A 26,566-nucleotide genomic window follows, 5' to 3' on the forward strand; every position below is an offset into this window, starting at 1 on the left:
CTCCACTTATTGCCTGACTGTGTTATTATTTATCTGTCTACATACATGTGTATACTGAAAATATTTCAAAACACAAAAGTAGTTTTAAAATAAGGAAAAGAACAAAACTCCAAGCAGTTTGCAAACCAAATATGCATTTCAGAGTGTGATTATTTAGGTATATGGGGAGGAGGTCAGTATTTTATTTATGCACTGGGACCCATTGTCCTGATTTATATACCTGTGTTGCACTCAGATTTGAGGTGTTATTATATCTTCCTGTCTTTTGTGTGCATCATGGCTTTTGGGGGGAATGCCTTTCTTCTCTCAGTTATGTGTCTGATGAAGACTTCATACTCCTGAAAGCATGTTTGTTGTTGGAAAGCCAGCAGTGACTCCTAGTGGTGAAGAAATTAATTACATTCCCGACTGGCTGCCCCATTCTACTGTACCACCACAGCAGAAAACTTAACAAACAATTAAGGCTGCTTAACATGCCCAAGACATTTTCTTCTGTGCATTTATGAAGCAACTGTGAGAAGTAATAGGTTTATTTACTTGTTAGGCTCTTTTATGTTTAGAACCTCTTTTTTGAAAAACCTGGTGTTTGACGGGTTGTTGTTGCAGCAGATAATTGTGCCTTTGCATTCCATGTGGTAGTTCACTGTTCTGTGTGGATGAACTGAATTTTAAAAGCAGTAACCCAGTATTTCATGAGCTATCTTAGCTGATTTCCACCCCCTACACAGCATAATGTTGAATACACAGTATAAATGTTGAGTGTTTAAAACGCCGGCACCCTGCAGCTGTGACATCAGTTCTGGATGGGTAAATTTTAGAGCGTTAGTGCATCGATGCAGTTAGTGCATCGTTGATACCCTGTTATCAACAGCTGACCCTGCTCATTTCAGTTCTGTTAGCTAACGAGTGAAGAACAATAGGAGCAGCTACTTTGTCTCCTATTTTTTTTTCTCGCATTAATATTAGCATTCATTCTGAACTGTAAACCTCTTCAAGAACTGAATTGTCTGGAAACTTTTCAGTCATTTTGAATGGAAATTTTTTTTAATTTAATTTGAAGTATTATTTGAACTTTTGGACAGAGGCCACTTCTATTTACTTCTTTGGACATTATATTTTCATTTAAAAATAAAAATTGAATTCACTTTCATATGCACTGTTTAGTTGATATTTATTGCAATGGTCATATTAATGTTAAAAAAATACACTGGATTAGTTTCAAACTCATATTTTTATGGGCCATTATTTTAATGGTGAGAAGAGATAATAAGGTGATATTAACAGGTGGGCAGGCTTAAGCAGGTGAGGTAAGATTGAAATAATCATTGACTAATCGATAAAGAAAATGGCAGATTAGTTGACTACCAAAATAATCTTTAGTTGTAGCTATGCCCAAATCCTGACAAACAACTACACACCATAATTCCCCCTCTACCAACCTTCACACTTGGCATAATGCAGTCAGACAAGTACTGTTCTCCTGGAAACTGCCAAACCCAGACTCAATCATCAGACTGCCAGACAGAGAAGCATGATTCATCACATTCCCTAGAGTGCAGTGACAGTGTGCTTTGAACCATTGCATCCGATGCTTTGCATTGCGCTTGGTGATTTAAGGCTTGGATGCAGCTGCTTAGTCATGGAAACCCATTCCCTGAAGCTCTCTGTGCAGTTCTTAAGCTAATCTGAAGGCCACATGAGGTTTGGAGGTGTGTACTGATTGACTCTGCAAAAAGTTGGTTCTGTTTACTACGTGCCTCAGCATCCACTGACCCCGATCTATGATTGTACATGGCCTACTGCACCACTTTTTGGCTGAGTTGCTGTCATTCCCAATTGCTTCTTCTTTATTATAATACCACTAACAGTCAACTGTGGAGTATTTAGTGGCAAGAAAATTTCACGACTAGACGTATTGCACAGGTGGCATCCTATCATGTTACCATGGTAGAATTCACTGAGCTGCTGAGAACGACCCATTCTTTCACAAAGTGTAGAAGCAGTCTGTATGCCTACGTAGGTGCTTGGTTTATACACCTGTACGGAAGTGATTGGAACACCTGAATTCAATTATTTGGCTGGATGAGTGAATACTTTTGGCAATATAGTGTATATTGACAAAGTTCATAGTAAAGGATATCTGTTTTTGTGTCTTCTTTGCTTCTCTGCTTAAGTCTTCAGTTGGATGGGCTCAAAGGTAAAGAAAAAGCAAGTGAGGGGAAACATAGATGCTGTTAAGGGAACCATTTTATACAACTGATCTTGACTTAGCTCTTAAATATACAGGTGCTGGTCATAAAATTAGAATATCACGAAGAAGCTGATGTATTTCAGTAATTCCATTCAAAAAGTGAAACTAGTTTATTATAATCATTCATTACAAACAGACTGATATATTTCAAATGTTTTTTTCTTTTAATTTTGATGATTATAACTGACAACTTATGAAAACCCCAGATTCAGTATCAGAAAATTAGAATATTGTGAAAAGGTTCAATATTGAAGACACCTGGTGCCACACTCTAATCAGCTAATTAACTCAAAACACCTGCAAAGGCCTTTAAATTGTCTCTCAGTCTAGTTCTGTAGGTTACACAATCATGGGAAAGACTGCTGACTTGAGTTGTCCAAATGACAACCTTTGACACCTTGCACAAGGACAGCAAGACACAAAACGTCACTGCTAAAGAGGCTGACTGTTCACAGAGCTCTGTGTCCAAGCACATTAACAGAGAGGCAAAGGGAAGGAAAAGATGTGGTAGAAAAAAGTGTACAAGCAATAGAGATAACCGCACCCTGGAGAGGAGTGTGAAACAAAACCCATTCAAAAATGTGGGGGAGGTTCACAAAGAGTGAACTGCAGCTGGAGTCAGTGCTTCAAGAACCACCACACACAGACGTATGCAGACATGAGTTTCAGCTGTCGCAGTCCTCGTGTCAAGCCACTCTTGAACAAGAGATGGCGTCAGAAGCGTCTCAACTGGGCTAAAGACAACAAGGACCGGACTGCTGCTGAGTGCTCCAAAGTTATGTTCTCTGAGCAAAATAAATTTAGCATTTCCTTTGGAAATCAAGGTCCCAGAGTCTGGAGGAAGAGAGGAGAGGCACAGAATCCACGTTGCTTGAGGTCCAATGTAAAGTTTCCACAGTGAGTGATGGTTTGGGGTGCCATGTCATCTGCTGGGGTTGGTCCACTGTATTTTCTGAGGTCCAAGGTCACCTGGGCTCTCATAACACCTGAGCAGTGCCACAGACTGATTGACTCCATGCCGTGCCGCATTGCAGCAGTAATCCAGGCAAAAGGAGCCACAACTAAGTATTGAGTGCTGTACATGCTCATACTTTTCATGTTCATACTTTTCAGTTGGCCAACATTTCTAAAAATCCTATTTTTTTGTATTAGTCTTAAGTAATATTCTAATTTTCTGATACTGAATTTGGTGTTTTCATTAGTTGTCAGTTATAATCATCAAAATCATCAGTCTGTGTGTAATGAATGAATATAATCTACAAGTTTCACTTTTTGAATGGAATTACTGAAATAAATCAACTTTTTCATGATACTCTGATTTTATGTATATTATCCAATAAACCTCAAGAAAAAACAAATTCCCTTGACTTCCTTTTACTGTTAACTGTCAATGTTTCACTGCTCCCTTTACAATGGTAAACAGTCAATTACATCAGCTCATTGATAACATGAACTGTGATAGTTACAGACTGAAACACATTCAAAATTATTTCAAGAGCATGTGGCACACCCATTTGAATATCTGCATCCACAGGTGATAGAGGTAAAATATAAATAGCACATCTCTCACAGTACAACCATCTTTGTTGCAGTTTTCACTTACTTGAGTCTGGGGTAAGTTTAGTTTTTTCTACACAGCATCAATGATGCAACTCATTATGATTAATTGTATTCTCCTCTTTGTATGTTTCGGGAAACAAACATCTGTAATGGGATCAGAAGACAAAGCTGCCACCATGTTTAATACCACATTTGTTCGGCCTGAAAAATTCTATCTCAGTGGGTTTTCCAACATCCCTCATATTACGTATTACTATGTCTTCCTCTGTTTTGTCTACATCATGACTGTTTTGGGGAATGGCTTTCTTCTCTCAGTTATTAGTCTGGTGAAAACTCTTCATACATACATGATTGTGTTCAACATGGCTTTGACAGATTTGTGTGCGAGCACAGCACTTATACCAAAACTCTTAGACACATTTCTGTTTGACAGAAGATACATCGTCTATGAGGCTTGTTTAAGTTACATGTTCTTTGTTTTGTTCTTTGCAAGTGTGCAGTCATGGACTCTTGTCACTATGGCATATGACAGACTGATAGCAATTTGCTTCCCTTTACGGTACCATAGTTTTGTGACTGAAACATCAATTACTGCAATCCTGATATTTGTATGGATTTTTTTGGTGAGTGTAATAGCTACCATGGTTGGTCTTCTAAATCGTCTCTCATTCTGTAGCTCTTTGGTGGTTAACAGCTTATTTTGTGAACATGGACCAGTGTATCGTCTTGCTTGTAATGATACATCTTTAAATTACAAATTCTCGGTTTCTCTTGTTGTTATAATTGTCATCATTCCTCTTTTATTCGTAGTAGTCACATATGTCTGTATTTTCATAGCACTGAGCAGGACTACATCAAGAGAGGAACGACTCAGAGCATTAAAAACTTGCATTTCACACCTGATCCTTGTTGCTATTTTCTTCCTACCATTTGTGGGAACCAGCATAACTGTATGGACCTCCTACATCCATGCTAATGTCAGAATGATAAATTCCACATTGACACACACCATACCATCTTTACTTAATCCTATCATATATGCTTTAAAGACAGAAGAAGTGATAAATGCAATTAAGAAGCTTTGCAAAAGAAATCTTCTCAGTATCATGAGAGCAAAAAGAAGAACTTGTTATCACTGCTGTATTAAATAATAAAATGGTTTTAGTAGAATATAGTCTTGTGTTTGAAACATATTAATATTAACTTACTCATAAGTTATACAATGCACTAGTTGTACAGTACTGCAATAAAAACATCCATCTATGCCAAAACAAAGTCTTTTGGGACATGCTGTGGACTGTTGTTGTCAGCATACAGTGTTAAAAAGAGAATGTAAATATGGAAATGCATTAAACAGTGGGCACTCTGACTGTATAGCCTTTGTGTTAAACAGTGGGCACACTGACAATACAGTTTTGTCAGTGTGCTTTCAACACATTACCTGTTTTTGTTATTTACCTGACTACATAAGTGTGTATATTGAAAATATCTGAATCAGAATCAGAAGAATTAATTGTCATTATATGTCAGACATACAATGAAATTACATTCCAGAACACACATCCAAGAAAAGACAAAACACAAAAATTGATTCAGATTCTGATTCTGAATATCATATTCATGTACATGTTTGTGATGTAGCTCTTAAATCTCTATATTATTCCACAGTGTTGAAAAGCACTTATAGCTAGTATTAGCTTCTACTAAAATTAATGTTTGGGACAAAACTCAGCTCAGTTTTTATCACTTGATGTATTTGTGTTGTGTTTATGTGTTTGAAAGAATTTTCATGTCAATAATGATTCAATGATTGTGGTTACATAATAAACAGTCAGTTATATCAGCTCACTGGTGACACAAAGTTTGATAGCTTACACTGAAATATAAATTAATGCTCAGTTTATAAGCATGTGACACGCTTATCTGCATTTTTACTGTCACACACAGATGGAGGTAAAATATAAATACAATATCTCTCACAGTACAACCCACTTTGTTTCACTTGTCACCGAAGGTAGAGTGCGAGGACCCAGGTGCAGAACACAGAGGCAGGCAGACAGGGGTAAACTAATAGTGAGCCCTTAATTGATGGCTGATGACAAAGTACAAAATTTGAACAAAACACACAAAGGACACAGAAAAAATATAACTACTTGAAAACCTAAGCTGGTAAAAATACTGGAGCACTACTACCTCTGTTCACTGTAAACACCATATCCTTATTTATTTTATTTATATTTCTTATTTCTATCTTGTATTATTTATTATTTTGGCACATGGAGGATGGCTACAACAAAATTTTATTGTATTGTGCATTGACAATAAAGATGTCTTATCTTAGCTTGGGAACACTGGTGGTAACCATGACAGAAGAAAATAAATAAATAGAACTTCAAAAAAAGGCTGGTTCCTGACAGCCCCAAACAAAGTTCAATTCGAAACGGGTGGGTGGAGGGGCCCCAGAAGGAGGGACCAAGACTAGAAACAAAGAACACAGGGAGCCAGGACAAAAACAAAAAGCAGTAGCACAAGGCTGGGAAAAACACGCCAGAACCACCAAGCAGTTCAAAGAGTTTGGCTTCACCATGAGGTAAGTGCAGGTCAGGAGGTCACCCAGGTCAAGGAACAAGACTTAGGGGATGAGGCCCACCGTGGAGGTGAAACAGTTCAGGAGGCCGACCAGGTGGCCAACAGTCAAGGTAGAGCAACTCAGGAGGCCAGCAGCAAAGGTTAAAAATCTCTGGAGGCTGGCCGTGTGGCCAGCTATGACAATGAAACAGACCAGGAGGCTGGTTGGGTGGCCAGTGACGAAGACAGAAGTCCTCTGGAGGCTGGACGTGTGGCCAGCAGCGAGGACAGAGCAATTCTTGGCTTCGGCCATATGGCCGGCAATGGAAACTCTCGGGAAACTTGGTAGGTGGAACACCTCTGATGGCATTGGTGGGGCTCGGCAATGACAGAGACCCTCAGGTGGCTTGACAGGAGGCCAACAAAGACATTGGAGGCTCTCAGGTGGCATGGCTGGAGTCTGACATTGGTGAAGATGGCGGGTCTTCTTCAAGGGCTGGTGACAGAGACCTGAGTGCAGGGACCTGGCAGTCCTCACTCTTCAGATGGGTATAGGTGCAGGGACAAGTTGATCCTTGGCTGCATCCACCAAAGGAACAGGTGCAGGGATGGGCTGGACCTGAGCCAGCCTCATCCTGGGAACAAAATCAATTGCAAGGGCAAGCTGAGCCCTAGCCACACCCACCGGAATGGGTGTGGGGCCAGGCAGAGCTCTAGCCGCCTCCAACTGAGGAGCAGGCTTGGGTGCAGGGTGCTCAGGCACAGGTGAATAGCACACAGTCAGTGAGTCCACCTTAGAGGCAAAAAACCAAAAATCAGTCACTGGCTCTGCAGGATGAGAAGTGACTGGTTCATGTTGCACAGTCGTAGACTGTGCCAGCTCAGGAGCATGACACGTAAACTCAACATTACTTACAGGCATTGTCTTTAGATCAGTCTGCTCATAAGCAGCCAAAACAGGCTGTGAAGTACCTGACTCAGCAGCACAATTGACAGTTTCTTTGGAGGCCAGCACACATGAATACTGACTGTTCAGGCCGGGCAACCATTTCAAGAACAGACACAGGCGACATGGATGGGGTGACCTGCTGCGGCAGCAAAGAGCAGGTGAATTGAGGAGATGGTTGTCGAGAGATGACAGGCTGCAGGAGAGATGATGTGGCAATGGCTTGGAGTAGGGAGGATCAATCTTTCCTCTTGAATGCTTGGCCAATGCAAAAAAAAAGTTCATATTGAAGATTATCATGGAGTGGAACAACTGAGGGTGCCAAGGGTGGATCCTATTTTATATGCTTTCAAGAAGTGATGAAGACTGAGAGTTTGTTTATGTGGGTACATGGAGAGGAGGGCACTGGGAGTTGGGGGAGTTGAAAAACATTCTAGAGGCCAATGGATTATGTTAGTCATATTCCATCCATGTATCAACTCATTGTTTAGAAGGTTGAGACAGTGACATATGTTTTTATACTGTGGGAGGATGGCAGAGATCAGATGAAAAGGTGCTTTAAGTGTGCTAACACCTGCACCACTGTCCTGTTTTATACACTTGTGCATGCAAAGACTGGTCAAAAGTAACATCATCTATATGCATTATGAGTTTTTAAAAAGTTAAAGCTCTATAAAGCAATGACTGCAAAATTATAACTGCTTCACATTAACAGTTCAGAGGCATTCTTGAAGTTGAAACAGGGAAGAGTTGGAAGAGAAGCATGTCTGATTTTGATTTCATTAATTGTGTTTCTACCACCATCTAGTGGCTTGTACTTATACTTTGTTAAAAATTTAACTAAAACACATGCAAAAAGACTTGCTTTCTTACAGCGTCTATTACATTAAGTTCATAATAGAAGCTACATTTTTAGGAGGTTTAGGACCTTTAGTCCTCTGCCTACACATTCTATTTTGGTAAGACGTTTCACACTGTATATTCTATTCTAATCTATCTATCTGATTCTTTCTTTTAGATTAATCAATTAAAACAAGTCTGTTGATACAGAAGTTAAGAAATCAAATTTATGTTCCAGGGGTTGTTGCATTTTCAGATTTCTGAACACATGAAACCTTGCACTGTACACATACACCAACTAGAGGGCATGCACTCTTCATCCATCCATCCATCCAAGGGTGTAGGAAGGAGTTTATTATTGGGGGGGGACACATATCGGAAACCTGACAGACCCGTAAATACTCGGAGCAAAGCATAAAAAATGCCATTTCATCTTTTATTTTCTTCTTTTTCAAATGTTTCTTTGAAAAATAGTGTTGTGTACACCTATATTATTGCATGTATAATTTACATATATATATGTTTTATAATCATAAGACGTAGACAAACCACCAAACAAAATAGCTTGAGTCTTTCATGAAACATAATGACCATGTCATTCCAGGCTTACTTTAACAGCTGGCCGCACTGGTACTAGTACAGAGTATTAGGGCCAGATTGAGAAAAAAAATTGTGCAATTTGAGAATAAATGTAAAATTTTGAGAAAAAAGTCGAAACGTGCAGATTAAAGTTGTTTCAAGTCAAACAACTGCCACGACACGTCTGTTATCCCCTCCAGAATGTCTTGTATTATGAGTTAGTGAAACTATACTTTAGAATCGGTTTTAGTAACAAGGAAATGATTTCTCTTTTAGTACATAAACATGATGTAGTGATAAGTATGAGGGCGTTAAAGAGAGAAGGAAAAACCACACAAACTGGCAATGGTTAGATGGAAGGATGGCTGCACCTTCGTACAGTACAGAGGGGACATGTAGAACCACAAGACACAATAACACAGCTGATCAAGTTGTTTCTACCCAAGGCATTTTGTAGAGAGTGTAGCACCTGTGGCCATTACTTGACTTGAAACGACGACTTAGACGATTTTGACTTTATTCTCAAAATGCATAAAATGATTTTTTTTCTCAATGTGGCCCTCACTTCATATACTAGCAAGCTAAATATTTCAGTAGCAGAAAAATAATTTAGTAACGCACAGAAGTGCAAAGTTTGATATGTTTTATTGGTCGAAAACATTTAATAATGGTAAAAAATGCATTTATGTAGGTTGACTGGCAACAGAACTGGTTCTTTTAAACAACGTTCTGACATGAAAGAATCCTCAGAGATAATGTAATGAACAAATTATTCACTTTTTAATATCAGCCTTAAGATAAAAAAAACAGCTTTTAAAATATGCCAATTCAGTTTGAAACTCTAATCTAATAAATCAAAATAAACATCAATAAAAATAATAACCAAAAGAAATAAATAAAAATGATACCTCTCACATTTAATAGACAAGCTGCGTGCCGCTTTACAGCCCTACATTTAGCCAAACAAAAGGTTAAAAACATTGGCCTAAGCAGAAGAGCCAAAATGATTTTTCCACCTGTCATCTGAAATTCATTGCAACTTGACTTCTTGTCCAGTAAGTAAAGTTTATCCTCTGTATGAAAGTAAACTGACAAACAGCCACATTCATGGTAACATTCACGAATTAAAAAATTTTCTCCGTGCTGTAATTTTTGGGTGGAACAAATGTGCCTGTCTCCAATATTGGGGGGGACACCCCCCCCACCCCCCCGGTTCCTATGCAACGCCTATGCATCCATCCATCCATTTTTTCAACTTATCCAATTCTGGGTTTTGTGTGTGTGTGTGTGTGTGTGTATGTGTGTGTGTGTGTGTGTGTGTGTGTGGGGGGGGGGGTACTTGGGTTAACACGGAGATTTAGACATGGGCAATTAAGAATCAGTGATTACCCTTAACCCTACTAATTCCTTATCTTTAGATTGTGGGAGGAAACCTAACTACCCAACGAGAACCCAAACGGACACGGGGAGAACATGCAAACTCCGCCCAGAAGAGGCAGTAAGATGATGGATTCGAATCCAGGACTCATCATATACCATTATTGTGTCTTTTCTGTGTTATTACTGTACTAACAACGTAAGAGTACAGAACAAATGGCACATTATCTGATGTGTGATGAAGACTCATCTGTAACATGTTCTCCTAAGCATGAACACACCGTAGTAAAACAAAACAAAATGATTTTGCGACATCACCAGAGAGTTGTGGTTAATGTTGTTGAATTTAACAAACAAGCCTCTTACTCTTTGTGCCTCTAGACCAATTAAGCACAATAACAAGTAAAACAGAGACAGAGGTGCAAGTTTACAGCTCAATATTTCCTGGGCTTCACATAGTCACACCAGTCTGACAATGACTTGAAATTGACAGGAAAACAGAGTGCATGTACTCCACAACCTGAACAGAAACTGCTGCATAAAGTAAAACAAAAAAAGAGTGACAGAGAAATGTTTGCTTTTCCAAAATCATCTGTTTGCATAAGCCTGAGTATAAGATAACCCTGACAAAAATGGTCAGAGCTTAAAGGCTAATGAACAACATTGTTAGTACACATTACACATGAAACAAGTTTGATTAAATAACCTTTTAATTAGATTGAATAGATATTTGAACCATCTGTAAATGATTTACAACATCAGAGGGGATTACAGTGAATTAAAATGTTAGAGTCACAGTAATTAATTGAGTAATCACATCTTTGACATATGCCTCTGTTATGGAGGATTTTGTACACTCAGGAAAAAGGATTTGGAAGCAGATCGTCCAAAAAACAAACAAACAAACAATTAATATATTAGAAAGCAGCTAAGAGCAAAACCCGATCAGAAGGTCCACACTTCTAGCTTGACAACGAGGATCCCATAATCTACCAAACTGAAGGGTGAGCTACGTTCCATCAACACCTGCACCTGATACTTAGAACCGTGTCGTTTGATCATGTTTTGTTACTTGTTGCTCTGTTTTCATAACTCTACAAAGACTGCTTTAGATTTTGTTGCTATGTTATGCATTAACTTTAGTTTTTCTCAAAAGAGCCAGTGCTCTGGTTTTGATCTCTTTGGTTTTCAAAGAATAAACAATAGGATTGACACAGGGTGGGATGCATGAGGCCATTGACAGACTCAGCACTCGCTGATCTGGATCAATAACACCCAAATAAAACCCAATTGTGAAAATGACAGTAAGAGGAATGTAAAATATAGCAACAACAATGAGATGCTCAACACAAGTGGCCAAAGCTTTCACCCGACTGTTTAAAGATTTCATCCTGAACACAGTCACCAGGATGCTGACATAAGACAGAAGAATCAAAGTAAAGGGGACAAAAAGTAGCAAAATGGTGAGAAGGGAAGCTGCAAACCACTGCATTGTGTTATCATTACAGGCGAGCCGAAACACAGGTGCATAATCACAGAAATAGCTAAACACTCTCACAGACCTGCAAAAAGAAAGTCGAGTCATTATACCTGTTGTAAATGCTGTTATTCCCAGAGCAGCAAACCACATTACACTGACAATACAACACATGCTTCGCACAGTGTTAATTGAGTTCTGATGCAGAGGGAAGCATATTGCAATTAGCCGGTCATAGGCGAGTACAGCAAGAGCAAATGACTCCAGCGCTGCAAACACATAATATACATACATTTGTAGCAAGCATAAGTTAAATGGAATGAAGTTATCCTTGACAAGAAATATTTTGATCATGCTGGGAATGGTACACGTGTTAAGAAATAAATCAATAACTGCAAGGTTGACAACAGCCAAAAATTTTGGAGTGTGCAGATGACGAGTAAAAGCAATCACATAAATCACCAAAATGTTGAAGAGCACTGTAACACCATAAGCAAATGCTAGAAAGATAAAATAGACACTGATGAAAGGAAACGTCTCAAATCCAATGATATAGAAACCGGGAGGGTGAATGATGGCAGAGCTGTTTAAAACAGTCCTTAAAGAAGTCATAGTTGATCTCCACAGCCTGTGTTCACAGCCTACCTCATTAGTCTGAAGAACACAAAATCCTATTACATTGTTACAAAAACAGTACAATACAGGTATAATTCACATGGCAGTTTAATGAGCATATTCAAACGTATGCATGTGTTGGAAAAGAGTGAATGCAGCTCACCTGATGTTTCCTAAAAGTACTGGGCAGCACCAGCTGTTTGATGTAACACCCAAAAGCAGTAAGCATGCGGCTGTAAGTCTGACCTGTTTACAGTGAATTATATACAGTATTTCTACACTAATCTCATGAGGTGATGCTTGCAATTGGTACTGAGAAAGACAGTAAACAATACCCCATTATTTGCACTAATTTGATCCATGGAGAGGAGAATTGTGGCTTACTTTGATCATCAAACTTTTCTTGTTCTTAAAACAAACTAATTATAATTAATGTTTTTAGTTTTTTCAAAGTTGAAGCGTCTCACAGGACTCATTTAAAACATGTTGTCTGAACAAAACAATAAAGTTGGGGAGTTGCTGAGATCATTTCTAAGTCATAAACATGGGTATAATGTTGCTGTGGCAGTAAAGCCGTGAAAAGTTAAACAATATTAATGCAAATAAACTTATTCAAACAACTAATATCAGAGTTGTGCAAAAATGACAAAACTATATCATGTTAGAGAGCATTTGCGGTCTTCCCTACGACAGTAGTTGTATTGGACCATTAGTCTGTTTGCACAATTGCAATTCAATCCCCATTCGCTCCAGGTTTGTGCCTGATACAGCTGCATTTTGGTGGAAGAACTTTGGCTTTATGAAATAATAAATGTCATGAGTCAAGAAACCAACTGCTTAAGCTCCACAAAAACTGTACACACAACCAGCTGACCTGCAACTATGAAGTGTTTTGTGAAAGTTGTTTATATAATGTGAACACAGCCTTAAAGGTACTCATTATTAAACTGGTCATTTTTGAGTGCCATCATCAAAGGATGGAAAAAAATTGGCCATTTTGTGCAACAGTGAAATATCTATGAAAAGACAGGAAAAAGTCATGCACCCTCCGCAGTTAAGGACTGCATCAGACATACCGAGTGGAAGGTTTTCAAGACAGCAGCCTCCCGGGGTAATCACATGAGGAGTATGCTGAGGCGATAATCAATAATCAGCGACATCACTAAATGTGTAGCTTGTGTCTCCTCTTTTATGCTGTTATTTATTTTATTTTGATCCCAGAGGTATGCTCTCTCATTTTGCCTGCATTACTGTGCACAGCTAAATGACAATAAAGTTTGATGACAACAATGATCTCTTCAATTTTATTTAAAAAAAAAAATACTTACTGACCAAAAATGGAGCATTTTATGTGAATATTTAACTTCTAAATGCACTTTGATTGACAAATTACATAGTAAATTTTTGATTTTGCTGAAGGACCTATAATTTTTCTGGCATTTCCTTACTTACATAAAAGCTGAGTAAAACCCAGTAATATGTTTTTCATATTGGCTGCTAAATTACAGATATCAGTCAGGCTCTAAATCAGAGTGTAAATCAGATTTTTATGCTGCTGCTAGTGCTTTATTTTCATCATTAAAAATTAAATTAGGTTCAGTCTTTGCACTTTAATGACGTCAGCCAGGTTCCAAACGCAGCACTTCGTGTGCGAAACATTGTGTTCAGCTAGCCGCAGACTCAGTGGAGGTCGGCTGCTGCTTCCTCAGCTGTTCTTTTCGAGCATTTTGGAAGCTCATCATGCACTCTTTGAAAGTCCGGACTTGGCTCTGACATGCTCGCCAGTCCTGGTGTTCGGCCATGCACTCCTGGACAGCATAGTGCAGTTCAGCACAGCCAGTCCGGGAAATCATCTGCTCAACAGGGTCATCCTCGTCGTCTTTCCGGCTGCGGTCATGGGATGAAGCCATTCTGTGTGAATACACTTAGCTGACTCAGGCAGTCTGTTGAGAAGAACACAGACTGATATCAATGATGAACAAGTGAAAATACAGTTTGAAAAACACCTGCTGATCAGGCCTCTTAAAATCTACACTGAGATCCTCTGCAGACACCTAACAAGATGCTGTTTCCTTATCTTTGGAATTTTATATATTTTGGTTTTAGTCCTTAGTTTTTCTTATTTTTATGACTCATTACGGTTACAGTTGTGATTTTTTAAAAATCTGTCCCACCTTAAGGCCCTTTGTGACAATCTACACAGAAAATGCAGTTACACAATTTAGTGCTTTTAGTTGGTTTGTGAAATATAAATGTAATATATATGCAGTGCTGGGAAAACGTATTAGCACCCTTCCTTATTTCTTTTTTAAATGTTTCAGATCATCAAATTTTAATATTAGACAACGATAACCCGAGAAAATATAAAATACAACTGTAATTACATTTTTAGTTTGTTTGTTTGTTTTTTTACTCGAGTCAATTAACACTATTACACCTGCAGCTTTAATAAACTTGAGCAGCGCTGAGACCGCTTTAGCCGCACTGACGTTACAACAGCTGAGTGTTACCTGTTTAACGCGGCCGTGAAAGTGGAAACATTAAAACTCACTGGTTGCTGTTAGTATCCCGTGTTCCTAACTATCTGTCGATTTTTGGCGAGGGTCTCTATCGAGGGGCTTAGGTTGTCATAAGCTTCATAACCTCAAGTTTTTCATAACTAACCTACACTGACAACACTGCAGGGGTGACATTTGAGTGAAGGACAAAAGTGTATCCGTAAAGTACGTCCGTCGGTGTACTTTAGTTCCGCTGCACAGCGAGAACGTCCCTACGCCCCCCCCAGCTGATTCTGTCGGAGTGGGTGGTGGTGGCTGTGTTTGTGTGTGTGTGTGTGGGGGGGGGGGGGGGGGGGGGGGCTAAAGAGCATGTTGATTTCCACGCTTCCAATTACTTATGTAAAACAACCACATAGATCCTTTGTTTTATTTATGAAATTTTAATTTAAAAAAAAAAAAATCATTTTGAAAGTTTGCCAGTTAATGATGAACATGGTGAGCAACAGTATGTGAATGTGAAGTCCATCATTCTACAGTGAGAAAGATTATTCACATTTAAGACACGACACACAGAAGTGGATGTTCCAGCAAATTCACTCCAAGGTCTGATGGTGTTCAGAGAAACTGCCCCCCCCCCCCCCACACACACACACAAAAGGAAAGAAGAGCTACATCTCTACTCTACAGGCCTCAGTAAGCATGTTAAATGTTAAAGTTCTTGACAGTGCTATTAGAAAAATACTAAACAAGTATGGCTTATTTGGAAGTGTTTTCAGGAGAAAGCCTCTTCTCTCTAAAAAGAATATACCAGCACAGCTTAGGTTTACTAAGCTGTATCTGAACAAATCATGAGATTTCTGGAACAATTTTGGCAGATGAGATCAAAGTGGAGATGTCTGGCCATAATGCACAGCACCATAAAAAAACAAACCAAACACAGCTTGTGAGCGCAAACACCTCAAATAAACTGTCAAACATGGGTGATGGCTGATTATTTGGGCCTGTTTTGCAGTCACAGGACCTGGACACCTTGCAGTCATTGAGTGGACCATGGACTCCTGTGTACTCCAAAGTTTTCTAGTCAAATGTGAGGCCATCTGTCTGACAGCTAAACTTGGCTGACATTGAATCATGCAGCAGCACACAGATCCCAGAACACAGCTGCAAATCTACAACAGAATGGCTGAAAAAGAAAATAAATCAAGGTGTTGCAATGGCCCAGACCTCAACTTGAATGAAATGTTTTGGCAGGACCTTGGAGAGTTGTGCATAAATCAATTCCTGCAAACCTCAATAAACTAAAGTAACGCTGTAAAGAACAGTGGACCAAAATTCCTCCATAATGATGTGAGACTGATAAAGTCATACAAAAACATTGCTGCTGAAGGTGGATCTATCATGGGATGTAATTTGTTTTTCACACACCACTCCTGCATTTTGGCTTTGTTCTTGTTACGCAAATGATGACATAGTGTTCTATGTTGTGTTGTTTTATGAAGTTTACTTAATTTTAAGAACTGCTAAGTAAATAAGTTAAACCTTAGAAATGAAAGAGGGTGTACTTTCTTTTTCACATGACTGTAATTAATCTCATCTGGATCTTTAGTTCTGCAGTTTCACATTTGGAAGGATAATGGTTTGAAATTAGGGTGCCAACACACTGCAGAATAAAAGGTTCCTTTTTATTTATTTATTTATTGCACTATGTACAAACACATCCTTGAAATCTGCAGAAACTTGATTGAATCTTGAAAGACAAGAAACTTCACAAGTAGGCTTTAACACATATTCCAGACTTTTGTTGTTACAGGATGATCTCAAATTTGAACATTTTCTTTAACACTGATTTACTGACATATCTGGATCATCACAGCTCTTGGTGTCCTTTATTAAATCATAACTAATAAAAACACTATTTGAATGTGACTACACTATAGAGCTCAGTGATTGTATACAAGTATATGGATATGAGAATGCCAGTCCATAAGGGGGCTTTTTGCAACTAAAAGAAACTCAATGATCCTCTCCAGCCTCTTTGACTCCTGGGAGCCCCACTAATGAGTTCTTATCTGTGATGTCATTTCCAAAGGATGCTGCTAATGACCTTGCCTGTAACAAACAAAGCGTTTACTGATCAAGCTTAAGCCTAATTAATCTCATCTGCATCCATTAGAAGGTTTCCCAGTGTAATGGGAGAGGATGTTCAGTGATATTAATGAATCTTTAGTGTTCTCGAAAAGCTCAAGTAAACTTCTAATTGTCTAATAGTCATCTCCTCTTTGAAGAGCTATAGAAGATAAGCCTGTAATCACAGTTGCTGCACACAATGACCCTCTTTCTTAAGTCACACTCTTTTATAATCTCTTAAATAATAGCTGCAAAAGATTACATTGTGCTCACATTTACTTGCTGTGGTGGCAGTGGGTACAAATTATGTCCTGCAGAACTCATAAGAAATCAACCTGAAAATGTTAAATGCTGTCACATCAGTAAATGTACCATCCAATCTGGGAGTACAGTAATGTGAATAAGGAAGTTTTCACAGTACTGAGACGAAGTCCATCTCTAATTCAGTAGCTTCAACAGAACAGAGCTTTAGCAGCAATAACATGAAGTAACTGATTTCTGTATGACTTTATCAGTCTCTCACATCATTATGGAGGAATTTTGACCCACTCTTCTTTACAGCATTGTGACAGTTCATTGAGGTTTGTGGGTATTTGCTTATGTACAGCTCTGTTATGGCCTCACCACAGCATTTCAATCAGGTTGAGGTCTGGACTTTGGCCCACTGCAGCACCTTGATTCTTTTCTTTTTCAGCCATTCTTGCTTGGAATCATTTAATTAATTTTTTTCAATTTATTTTTATTTATGTAGCACCAAATCATAACAAACAGTCACCTCAAGGTGCTTTATATTGTAAAGTAAAGACCCTACAATAAGCACAGAGAAATCCCAACAGTCAAAACGACCACCTATGAGCAAGCATTTGGCAACAGAGGGAAGGAAAAACTCCCTTTTAATGGGAGGAAACCTCCAGCTGAACCAGGCTCAGGGAGGGGCAGTCATCTGCCTTGACCGGTTGGGCCTGAGGGGAGAAAGACAGGACAAAAGACATGCTGTGGAAGAGAGCCAGAGATTAATAATAATAATTATTATGATTAAATGCAGAGTGGTGTATAAACAGAGTAAAAAGAGGTAACTGAAAAAGAAACACTCAGTACATCATGGGAACCCCGCAGCAGCCTAGACCTATTGCAGCATAACTAAGGGAGGGTTCAGGGTCACCTGATCCAGCCCTAACTAGATCAAAAACTAAAGTTTTGAGCGTTAGCTGTCAGACAGATGCCCTCATATTTGACTCTAGAATACTTTGGTATACAGAGGACTTCATGGTCCGTTCAGTGAGTGCAAGGTGACCAGATCTTGTGGCTGCAAAGCAAGCCCAAATGTTCACCTCTCTTCTTGACAGTTGGTATGAGGTGTTTGGTTTTCACCAAACGTGATGCTGTGCGTTCAGTGACATGCAGTCTGCGGATGCAGGTGAAGCAGTGCCTCACCTGTCATCATGACAAGTAAACCACTAACAATGACGGTGCTGTGCCTCACCTCTGGTGGCACTCTGTCACGTACAATAAGTGAAATGGCGCATGCCCATTGCTATCTCTCTTTATATCGCCAGTATACGTCTGATTACGCATGTGCTACACATGCTGATGTTCCACAGTCTGTCTAATGTATTCAATGTGAAATCTCCAACAAAGTAATGCATTCCAAAATAATAATAATAATAACAAATATGTACAAAATACAAAATAAAATACAAATACAAGTCAAACGATCCAAATTTAGACCAACCAATCACAAATATTTGGTGAGTGCTGAAGGATTAAGGGATGTTTGAAAATAGGAAAATTAGTATAAGCTAAAATTTGCCTTTTTTTAAAAAAAAGGAAAATCAAAGAAGAATCTGATGTGAAATTCACTCTAAAGCACCAGTGATAAACTGCAATTTTTATTATTTATACTTTGTATGGTTTATTATTCATACCTATATTTACAGAGCTCTGTTAATATAAACCTTCAAATTGTGGGGGTTTAGGAAACAGTATTGCTGTTTGTATATCTGCCTCTTTGAAATACTTGCATTCCCATGTTCCCTACCATTTCTAATGAACTACAGAAGAGATTAATTAGACTACAGTGTTTGTTTGCAGACAAGTCTTTAAGCTTCATTCCCTGATGATGATAAAAGAAGGGGGACTCATTAAAAAAGCTCCTAGGAGCTAAAGACACACAGCCTTTTTTCTTTTATCCTCAATTTCTTATTGATGATAAAATGATTCTGTTGTAAATTATCTTTTCATGAAAGTGTCAGACTACCAGACGAAAGTAAACATTAGTGCATCTGAGACACAGCAAGTCAGTCTTTAACTGGTAAACTGACCTTAGCTAATTTATGCAATAAAACCAAGGCTAATCCTTAATGACTCACAGCAGAAGCAAACTCGTGATGTTGGGCTTTGATTTAATAAGTAGGTTAATTGGTAAAATACATGAGTACATCTCCTGTTCAGAGACATTCCTCCCCAATTAATACTGATAGAGAGGAAAGGTCCAGCCCATGGATGGGAATACTTTAGCACAATGGATAATGACATGAACCAGTTGGCCATGGGCCACGTATTTTCAAAAAAGTTTTAATTAAACACTATCAACAGCTTAAGTATTGTACAAGAACATTTTGGCTTCCTGTTTCTAACTAGCATCATCTATGATTTATGGCAGACATTTCTCTAGTTTCTCTGATCCTGACATTGATTTATGATTTTCACTTTGATGAATTGATATAAAATGAGCACTTGTGCCCTCACTACACAGTGTTTAAATGAAACTGAAGTGTGAAGCTCAATAAATAATTAACTTTCTCTGGGGGAATAACAGTCAGCACAGGTATCACTCACCTGTGTTAGACCCACTACATTCTTTCTACCTCTGCTGAAATCAACACTTACAATAACAGTTTATTTTAATATACAGTTTGGGAAATGAAGCGTTATGTTCCTGATACCTCATTATTTCTAATATGCTCCTTTTAAACAGTACCCACACACAATGAACCTGATTTAAGGCATTTTTTTTTTAGTATTAACTTTAGTATAACTTTAATTTTATAGTTGTTACCTTACCCTTCACTTATCACTCAGGAGTGAAATGTGAGTACTATAACGTACCACACATCTTAACATTGTTCCAGACCACCACACACACAAAAAAGAAATAAAAAAGAAAAGAAAAAGAAACTGCAGTAGGCTGTTTGCAGATACAATAATTTTACAAAATTGCCTTTTAATTTTTCTCATCTTAATAAAATAAGTCTACAGCTGGCATACAGCTGTTAGCAGTTAACACAGTTAGCTAGACTCAGATTTTGCCTATCATCTCGATTTAAAGAAGTTTACAGCACAATATTTCTTCCTTAAATATTTGCCAGAATCTTCTTCAAGTCTTGATTGATGATTAAACTTTCCATTATTTTAAGCATGCAATTTGACTGTGTGCAGGTGCACTGTATCCAGCTGGCCACATGAGAGCACTAATTGACAGTTTGAGGGCTGAAGAAATGGACTGCTGGACACTGAGTGTAAACAGATTTTAAGATGCAGCCCAAAATGTACAGTAGTTTGTCCATAATATAAAATTGACCAGTGCTCGTTGTTATTAACGCATAACATTATTTAACATTCAAAGTACCCACACACAGGATTACTTGGGTGGAATTCGTTCTTGCTTTGCAAAACTCTTTTTTGATACAAGCTTTTTAATATAAATGTAAATGTGTAAAATGCATTCTGCTGTAAAGGCATGTACAGCAGTTGCAGCAGGTTGTAATAGTTGGCTTCAGTCTGTACTGAAATCAAAGAGCTCTCTGAAACTTCAAAAAGTGATTGACAGCTTGTCAGAGCAGATGCTGTCTCTGCCTGTGCGCTAACGCACCAGCATGATGAGCGGTCAGAGGATCAGCAGCTTCTCCTGAGTGAAGGACACCATGAAATATTCACATTGCTGAGACTGCATTTATTTTTTTAACACAGGCTTTTGAATAGAAAGCCTCCTCACACACACACACACACACACACACACACACACACACACACACACACACACACGAACGCACGAACACATATACGAACGCACAAACACACACACACACACACACATACTGAGCATACTGACGGCTAATTAGCAGAGCTGCTGTAGATGGCTGTGTGATTAATCAAAATGCAATTTAATGAGCGTTCAACACTTACTTTGATGTAATTAGGATGAATAATTTTTTAAGGGCTTTTTTTCTGTTTTAAAAATGCTTCACTGGTGAAAACAAAAGTATTATTGTGACTAACTGAAATTAAACCAAAGACACAACAGTGATTTGTGTCATATTTAGCAAGAGAATCAGGTGGTATGTTTTTTTTTCACCTCATGCTAATCTTATATTATTGGTGAATTTCACTTAATAAGTGGCTTTTTTTGTTGTTGTTTTTTTTTTTTTGTTTGTTTTTTTTTGCATTGCATACATCCATCTTTTTTCTCAACTCTTTGTCAGGTTTAGGGTTGTGGGGAGGTGGGGTGGCTGTTACAGGACAGAAGACAGGGTGCAGCTTGGGCTGGTTGTCAGTCTATCACAGCTCCAACACATAAAGACAGACCATTCACACCTGCACCCAGGCTCCAGTCAACTGGTGGATTCAAACCCAAAACCTTCTTGGTGTGAGCTGACACAGCAGAATTAGTCAGTGACATACCTGAAAACTATGGCATTTATGTATAATTAGTTCTGAATTGGTAGATTTTATTATAGTCCAAATATTTATGAGAACAATATTTTTTAAACCTCTCATGATGAGGTCCTCTTTATTAACATAGCATTTTTTCATCATTTCTGAGATGTGAAGAGTGTTGTTTGTCCTTGTTAACAAATGATCAAATCTAGTCTGTGCCTGTAACAGGGGGATGTCATAGAGCAAGTGGCAGGGGACACCCTGGACAGGTTGCCAATCTGTCACAGGGCTATTGAGACAGGCAGCCATTCAAACCTACAGCAGATTTCACATCGCCAAATAACCTCAGCCCATGTATGTTTTTGGTGTATGGGAGGAAGCAGGTGCACACAGAGAGAACCTACTCAGATATGGGAAGGACATGCAAACTCCATCCTGAATGTAAACCCAGGGCCTTCTTCCTGCAGATCAACAGCACTAACCACTATGGTGCCCACATTACTGAAAAAATATCACACCAAATGTGTGGTCCTAACTGATGTAAAGATCTGAGACTGCTGTTCTCCTGGTTAAAGGCCAGTTTCACTAAACATGGTTTGTAGCTGCAACGCAGTCTGCTCAGGAAATAAAAAAAATAGCTGGGTTAATATAAACTAGGATTACTGGATTGTTTCATAATCCTTTGGATTATGAACTAATATATATATATTAGTTCTCTTAATCAGATTTTATTGTACATGAGTTTTACATATATAAAGTAAGTAGAGAAAATAATACATGAACATATGAGTGCAGAATTCCCTGAGAGTACATAAAAATCAAACAATACACAGTGATCCTGGACAAAAAATCCACTCCTGCTTCTCTGACTCCTGGGAGTTTCCCTAATTAGCTCCATTTGTGATGACATTACCACAGAATGCAGCATAATGACCTTGCCTGTAACAAACAAGCCTTTTACTGTTTAAAGTTTGCCTTAATTAATCTCATAAGAACCTGTTAGGAGTCCCAGACCTGCTCTCTAACAATTAAAACTGGGAGGAAATGTGTGTGTGTGTGTGGGGGGGGGGGGGGGGGGGCACTAATGAGATGTCATTAAATGTGGTCATTTAAAAATGAACATAGGAATTTTTTATTTTGTATTGTAATATAAAAGCTTTCCATATCAAAAACATATACAAGATTTAGTAATGTTACAAAGACAATAAGCAGATGTTTGTCTAAAAAGCAGAGAGAACAGCAACAACAACAAAAATCTTATTGAATTAATGTGTTTGATTTTAAGAACTTTGCCTTAAAAATGCAGCACAGTGGCATGGTGGTTAGCACTGCACCTCACAGCTAGAAGGTCCAGGTTTGATTCCACCTTGGCCCGGGCCTTTCTGTGTGGAGTTTGCATGTTCTCCCTATGTCTGCATGGGTTTCCTCCGGGTACTCCGGTTTCCTCTCACAGTCCAAAGATATGCCATTACTGGGGTTAGGTTAACTGGTGATTCTAAATTGCCCATAGGTGTGAATGTGAGTGTGAATGGTTGTCTGTCTCTCTGTGTCAGCCCTGCGACAGGCTGGCAACCTGTACAGGGTGTACCCTGCCTCTCGCCCTGTCAGCTGGGATAGACTCCAATGCATTTAGACACCTAGACATGGTCAAGACGACCTGCTGAAGTTCAAAATGAGCATCAGAATGAGGAAGAAAGGTAATTTAAGTGACTTTGAATGTGACATGACTGTTGGTGCCAGACAGGCTGGTCTGAGTATTTTATGATACTGTACATGGATAGCAGCTGTTCTCTGAGCAAAAATGCCTTGTTGATGTCAGAGGTCAGAGGACAATGGCCAGACTGCAAACTGATAGGAAGGCATCATTATCTCAAATAACCACTCGATACAACCAGGAAGCTGAATGCACAGCAGGTCCATCATTGAAGCAGATGGGCTACAGCAGCAGAAGACCACATTGGGTGCCACACCTGTTAGCTAAATCAGAAAAATGAGACTACAGTTCACACAGACTCACCAAAATTGGTTAACAGAAGATTAGAAAAATGTTGCCTGATCTGATGAGTCTCAATTTCTGCTGCAACATTTGGATGGTACGGTCACAATTTGATGTAAACTACAAGAAAGCATGGATCCATCCTGCCTCAGCAGTTTAGGTTGGTGGTGATGGTGTAATGGTGTGGGAGACAGTTTCTCGGTACACTTTGAGCCCTTTAGTACCAACTGAGCATTGTTTAAACCCCACAGCCTACCTGAGTACTGTTGCTGATCATGTCCATCCCTTCATCATCACAGTGTATTCATCTTCTGACGGCGGCTTCCAACATGATAATGCACCATATCACAAGTCTCGGATCATCTGAAATTGGTTTCGTGAACGTGACAATGAGTTCACTGCACTCAAATGGCCTCCAAAGTCACCAAATCTCAATCCAATTGAGCACCTTTGGGATGTGATGGAATGGGAGATTGGCACCATGAATGTGCAGCCAACAGATCTGCAGCAACTGCTTGAGGCTATCATGTCAATATGGACCAAAATCTCTGAGGAATATTTCAGGCATGTTGTTGAATTTATGGCACCAAGAACTGAGGCCACTGTGAATTGAGCCCAGCTTGGGTATACTTAATAATGCATCAATGGGTGAGTGTAGATATCATAAACAAAACTCAGAAACAGGTAACAGAATATAATTTTTTTTCTATTTCTACACAAATTCAGTCATTATTCAACATTCAATTCAATTTTATTTATATAGCGCCAAATCACAACAAACTGTCGCCTCAAGGCGCTTTGTATTGTGGGTAAAGACCCTACAATAATACAGAGAAAACCCAACAGTCAAAACGACCCCCTACAGTATGAGCAAGCACTTGGCGACAGTGGAAAGGAAAAACTCCCTTTTAACAGGAAGAAACCTCCAGCAGAACCAGGCTCAGGGAGGGGCAGTCATCTGCCGCGACCGGTTGGGCTGAGGGGAGAGAAAGACATGCTGTGGAAGAGAGCCAGAGATTAATAACAATTAATGATTAAATGCAGAGTGGAGTATAAACAAAGTAAATAAGGTGAATGAGAAACAGTGCATTATGTGAACCCCCCCAGCAGACTAGGCCTATAGCAGCATAACTAAGGGATGGTTCAGGGTCACCTGATCCAGCCCTAACTATAAGCTTTATCATAAAGGAAAGTTTTAAGCCTAATCTTAAAAATAGAGAGGGTGTCTGTCTCCCGAATCCAAGCTGGAAGCTGGTTCCACAGAAGAGGCGCCTGAAAGCTGAAGGCTCTGCCTCCCATTCTACTCTTAAGTATCCTAGGAACCACAAGTAAGCCAGCAGTCTGAGAGCGAAGTGCTCTGTTGGGGTGATATGGTACTATGAGGTCTTTGAGATAAGATGGTGCCTGATTATTCAAGACCTTGTATGTGAGGAGAAGAATTTTAAATTCTATTCTAGATTTAACAGGGAGCCAATGAAGAGAAGCCAATATGGGAGAAATATTCTCTCTCTTTCTAGTCCCTGTCAGTACTCTAGCTGCAGCATTTTGGATCAGCTGAAGGCTTTTCAGGAAGCTTTTAGGACAGCCTGATAATAATGAATTACAATAATCCAGCCTAGAAGTAATAAATGCATGAATGAGCTTTTCAGCATCACTCTGAGAAAGGATGTTTCTAATTTTAGAAATATTGCGCAAATGCAAAAAAGCGGTCCTACATATTTGTTTAATATGTGCATTGAAGGACATATCCTGGTCAAAAATGACTCCAAGATTTCTCACAGTGTTACTGGAGGCCAAAGTAATGCCATCCAGAGTAAGTATCTGGTTAGACACCATGTTTCTAAGATTTGTGGGGCCGAGAACAAGAATTTCAGTTTTATCTGAATTTAGAAGCAGGAAATTAGAGGTCATCCAGGCCTTAATATCTTTAAGACATTCCTGCAGTTTAACTAATTGATGTGTGTCATCTGGCTTCATTGATAGGTAAAGCTGAGTATCATCTGCATAACAATGAAAATTGATGCAGTGCTTTCTAATAATACTGCCTAAGGGAAGCATGTATAATGTAAATAAAATTGGTCCTAGCACAGAACCCTGTGGGACTCCATAATTAACCTTAGTGTGTGAAGAAGACTCCCCATTTACATGAACAAATTGGAGTCTATGAGATAAATATGATTCAAACCACTGCAGTGCAGTACCTTTAATACCCATAGCAAGCTCTAATCTCTGTAATAAAATGTTATGGTCAACAGTATCAAAAGCTGCACTGAGGTCCAACAGGACAAGAACAGAGATGAGTCCACTGTCAGAGGCTGTAAGAAGATCATTTGTAACCTTCACTAATGCTGTTTCTGTACTGTGATGAATTCTGAAACCTGACTGAAACTCTTCAAATAAACCGTTCCTCTGCAGATGATCAGTTAGCTGTTTTACAACTACTCTTTCAAGAATCTTTGAGAGAAAAGGAAGGTTGGAGATTGGCCTATAATTAGCTAAGACAGCTGGGTCAAGTGATGGCTTTTTAAGCAGAGGTTTAATTACAGCCACCTTGAAGGTCTGTGGTACATAGCCAACTAATAAAGACTGATTGATCATTTTTAAGATTGAAGCATCAATAATTGGAAAGACTTCTTTGAACAGTCTAGTAGGAATGGGATCTAACAAACATGTTGCTGGTTTGGAGGAAGTAACTATTGAAGTTAACTCTGAAAGATCAACTGGAGCAAAAGAGTCTAAACAAATACCAGCAGTGCTGAAAGCAGCCAAACATGAAGAATAATCTTTGAGATGGTTATGAATAATTTTTTCTCTAATGTCTAAAATTTTATTTGTAAAGAAATCCATGAAGTCACTACTAGTTAACGTGAAAGGAATACTCGGCTCTACAGAGGACATGAGGACAACTGCCATTCAGTACTCATAAAATGTAGCACATTACCGTTGAAAGCTCCCCTTCAGTGGCTGGACATTATGATGAGTTCAGTTCACAGATTTGGTTTGCAACCTACTCCTGCCTGCAGCGATATTGCACCTTCCTGTATCATACAATGCCAAACTGCTTCTCTTATCTTCA

At 38.9% G+C, this 26,566-nt stretch overlaps 3 protein-coding genes across 4 annotated transcripts; 1 reads left to right on the top strand and 2 right to left on the bottom strand.

The window, feature by feature from the left end:
- Positions 1-3,960: 3,960 nt before the first annotated feature.
- On the top strand, positions 3,961-6,728 carry LOC115791481 (olfactory receptor 51H1-like). Its single transcript, XM_030745569.1, has 3 exons — positions 3,961-4,923; positions 6,229-6,401; positions 6,575-6,728. The coding sequence occupies exons 1-3, from the start codon at positions 3,961-3,963 to the stop codon at positions 6,726-6,728; spliced, it is 1,290 nt and encodes a 429-aa protein (XP_030601429.1).
- Positions 6,729-10,941: 4,213 nt separating this feature from the next.
- or41a3 (odorant receptor, family 41, subfamily A, member 3) lies at positions 10,942-13,390 on the bottom strand. The gene is made up of 2 exons (XM_030747309.1): positions 12,377-13,390; positions 10,942-12,252 (listed from the first exon to the last, which is right to left on the bottom strand). Exons 1-2 carry the CDS (start codon positions 12,440-12,442, stop codon positions 11,248-11,250), a joined length of 1,071 nt encoding a protein of 356 aa, XP_030603169.1. The 5' UTR covers positions 12,443-13,390; the 3' UTR covers positions 10,942-11,247.
- Positions 13,391-13,503: 113 nt separating this feature from the next.
- coa4 (cytochrome c oxidase assembly factor 4 homolog) lies at positions 13,504-14,935 on the bottom strand. 2 transcript variants are annotated; one of them, XM_030747310.1, is made up of 2 exons: positions 14,765-14,935; positions 13,504-14,156 (listed from the first exon to the last, which is right to left on the bottom strand). In XM_030747310.1, exon 2 carries the CDS (start codon positions 14,121-14,123, stop codon positions 13,878-13,880), a length of 246 nt encoding a protein of 81 aa, XP_030603170.1. In that variant the 5' UTR covers positions 14,124-14,156; positions 14,765-14,935; the 3' UTR covers positions 13,504-13,877. The 2 variants fall into 2 exon arrangements, with proteins under 2 accessions (XP_030603170.1, XP_030603171.1); XM_030747311.1 differs by having other exon boundaries at positions 14,724-14,935.
- Positions 14,936-26,566: the final 11,631 nt, after the last annotated feature.

Source organism: Archocentrus centrarchus, chromosome 14 (genome assembly GCF_007364275.1).
Source record: "Archocentrus centrarchus isolate MPI-CPG fArcCen1 chromosome 14, fArcCen1, whole genome shotgun sequence".
NCBI classification, from domain to species: domain Eukaryota; kingdom Metazoa; phylum Chordata; class Actinopteri; order Cichliformes; family Cichlidae; genus Archocentrus; species Archocentrus centrarchus.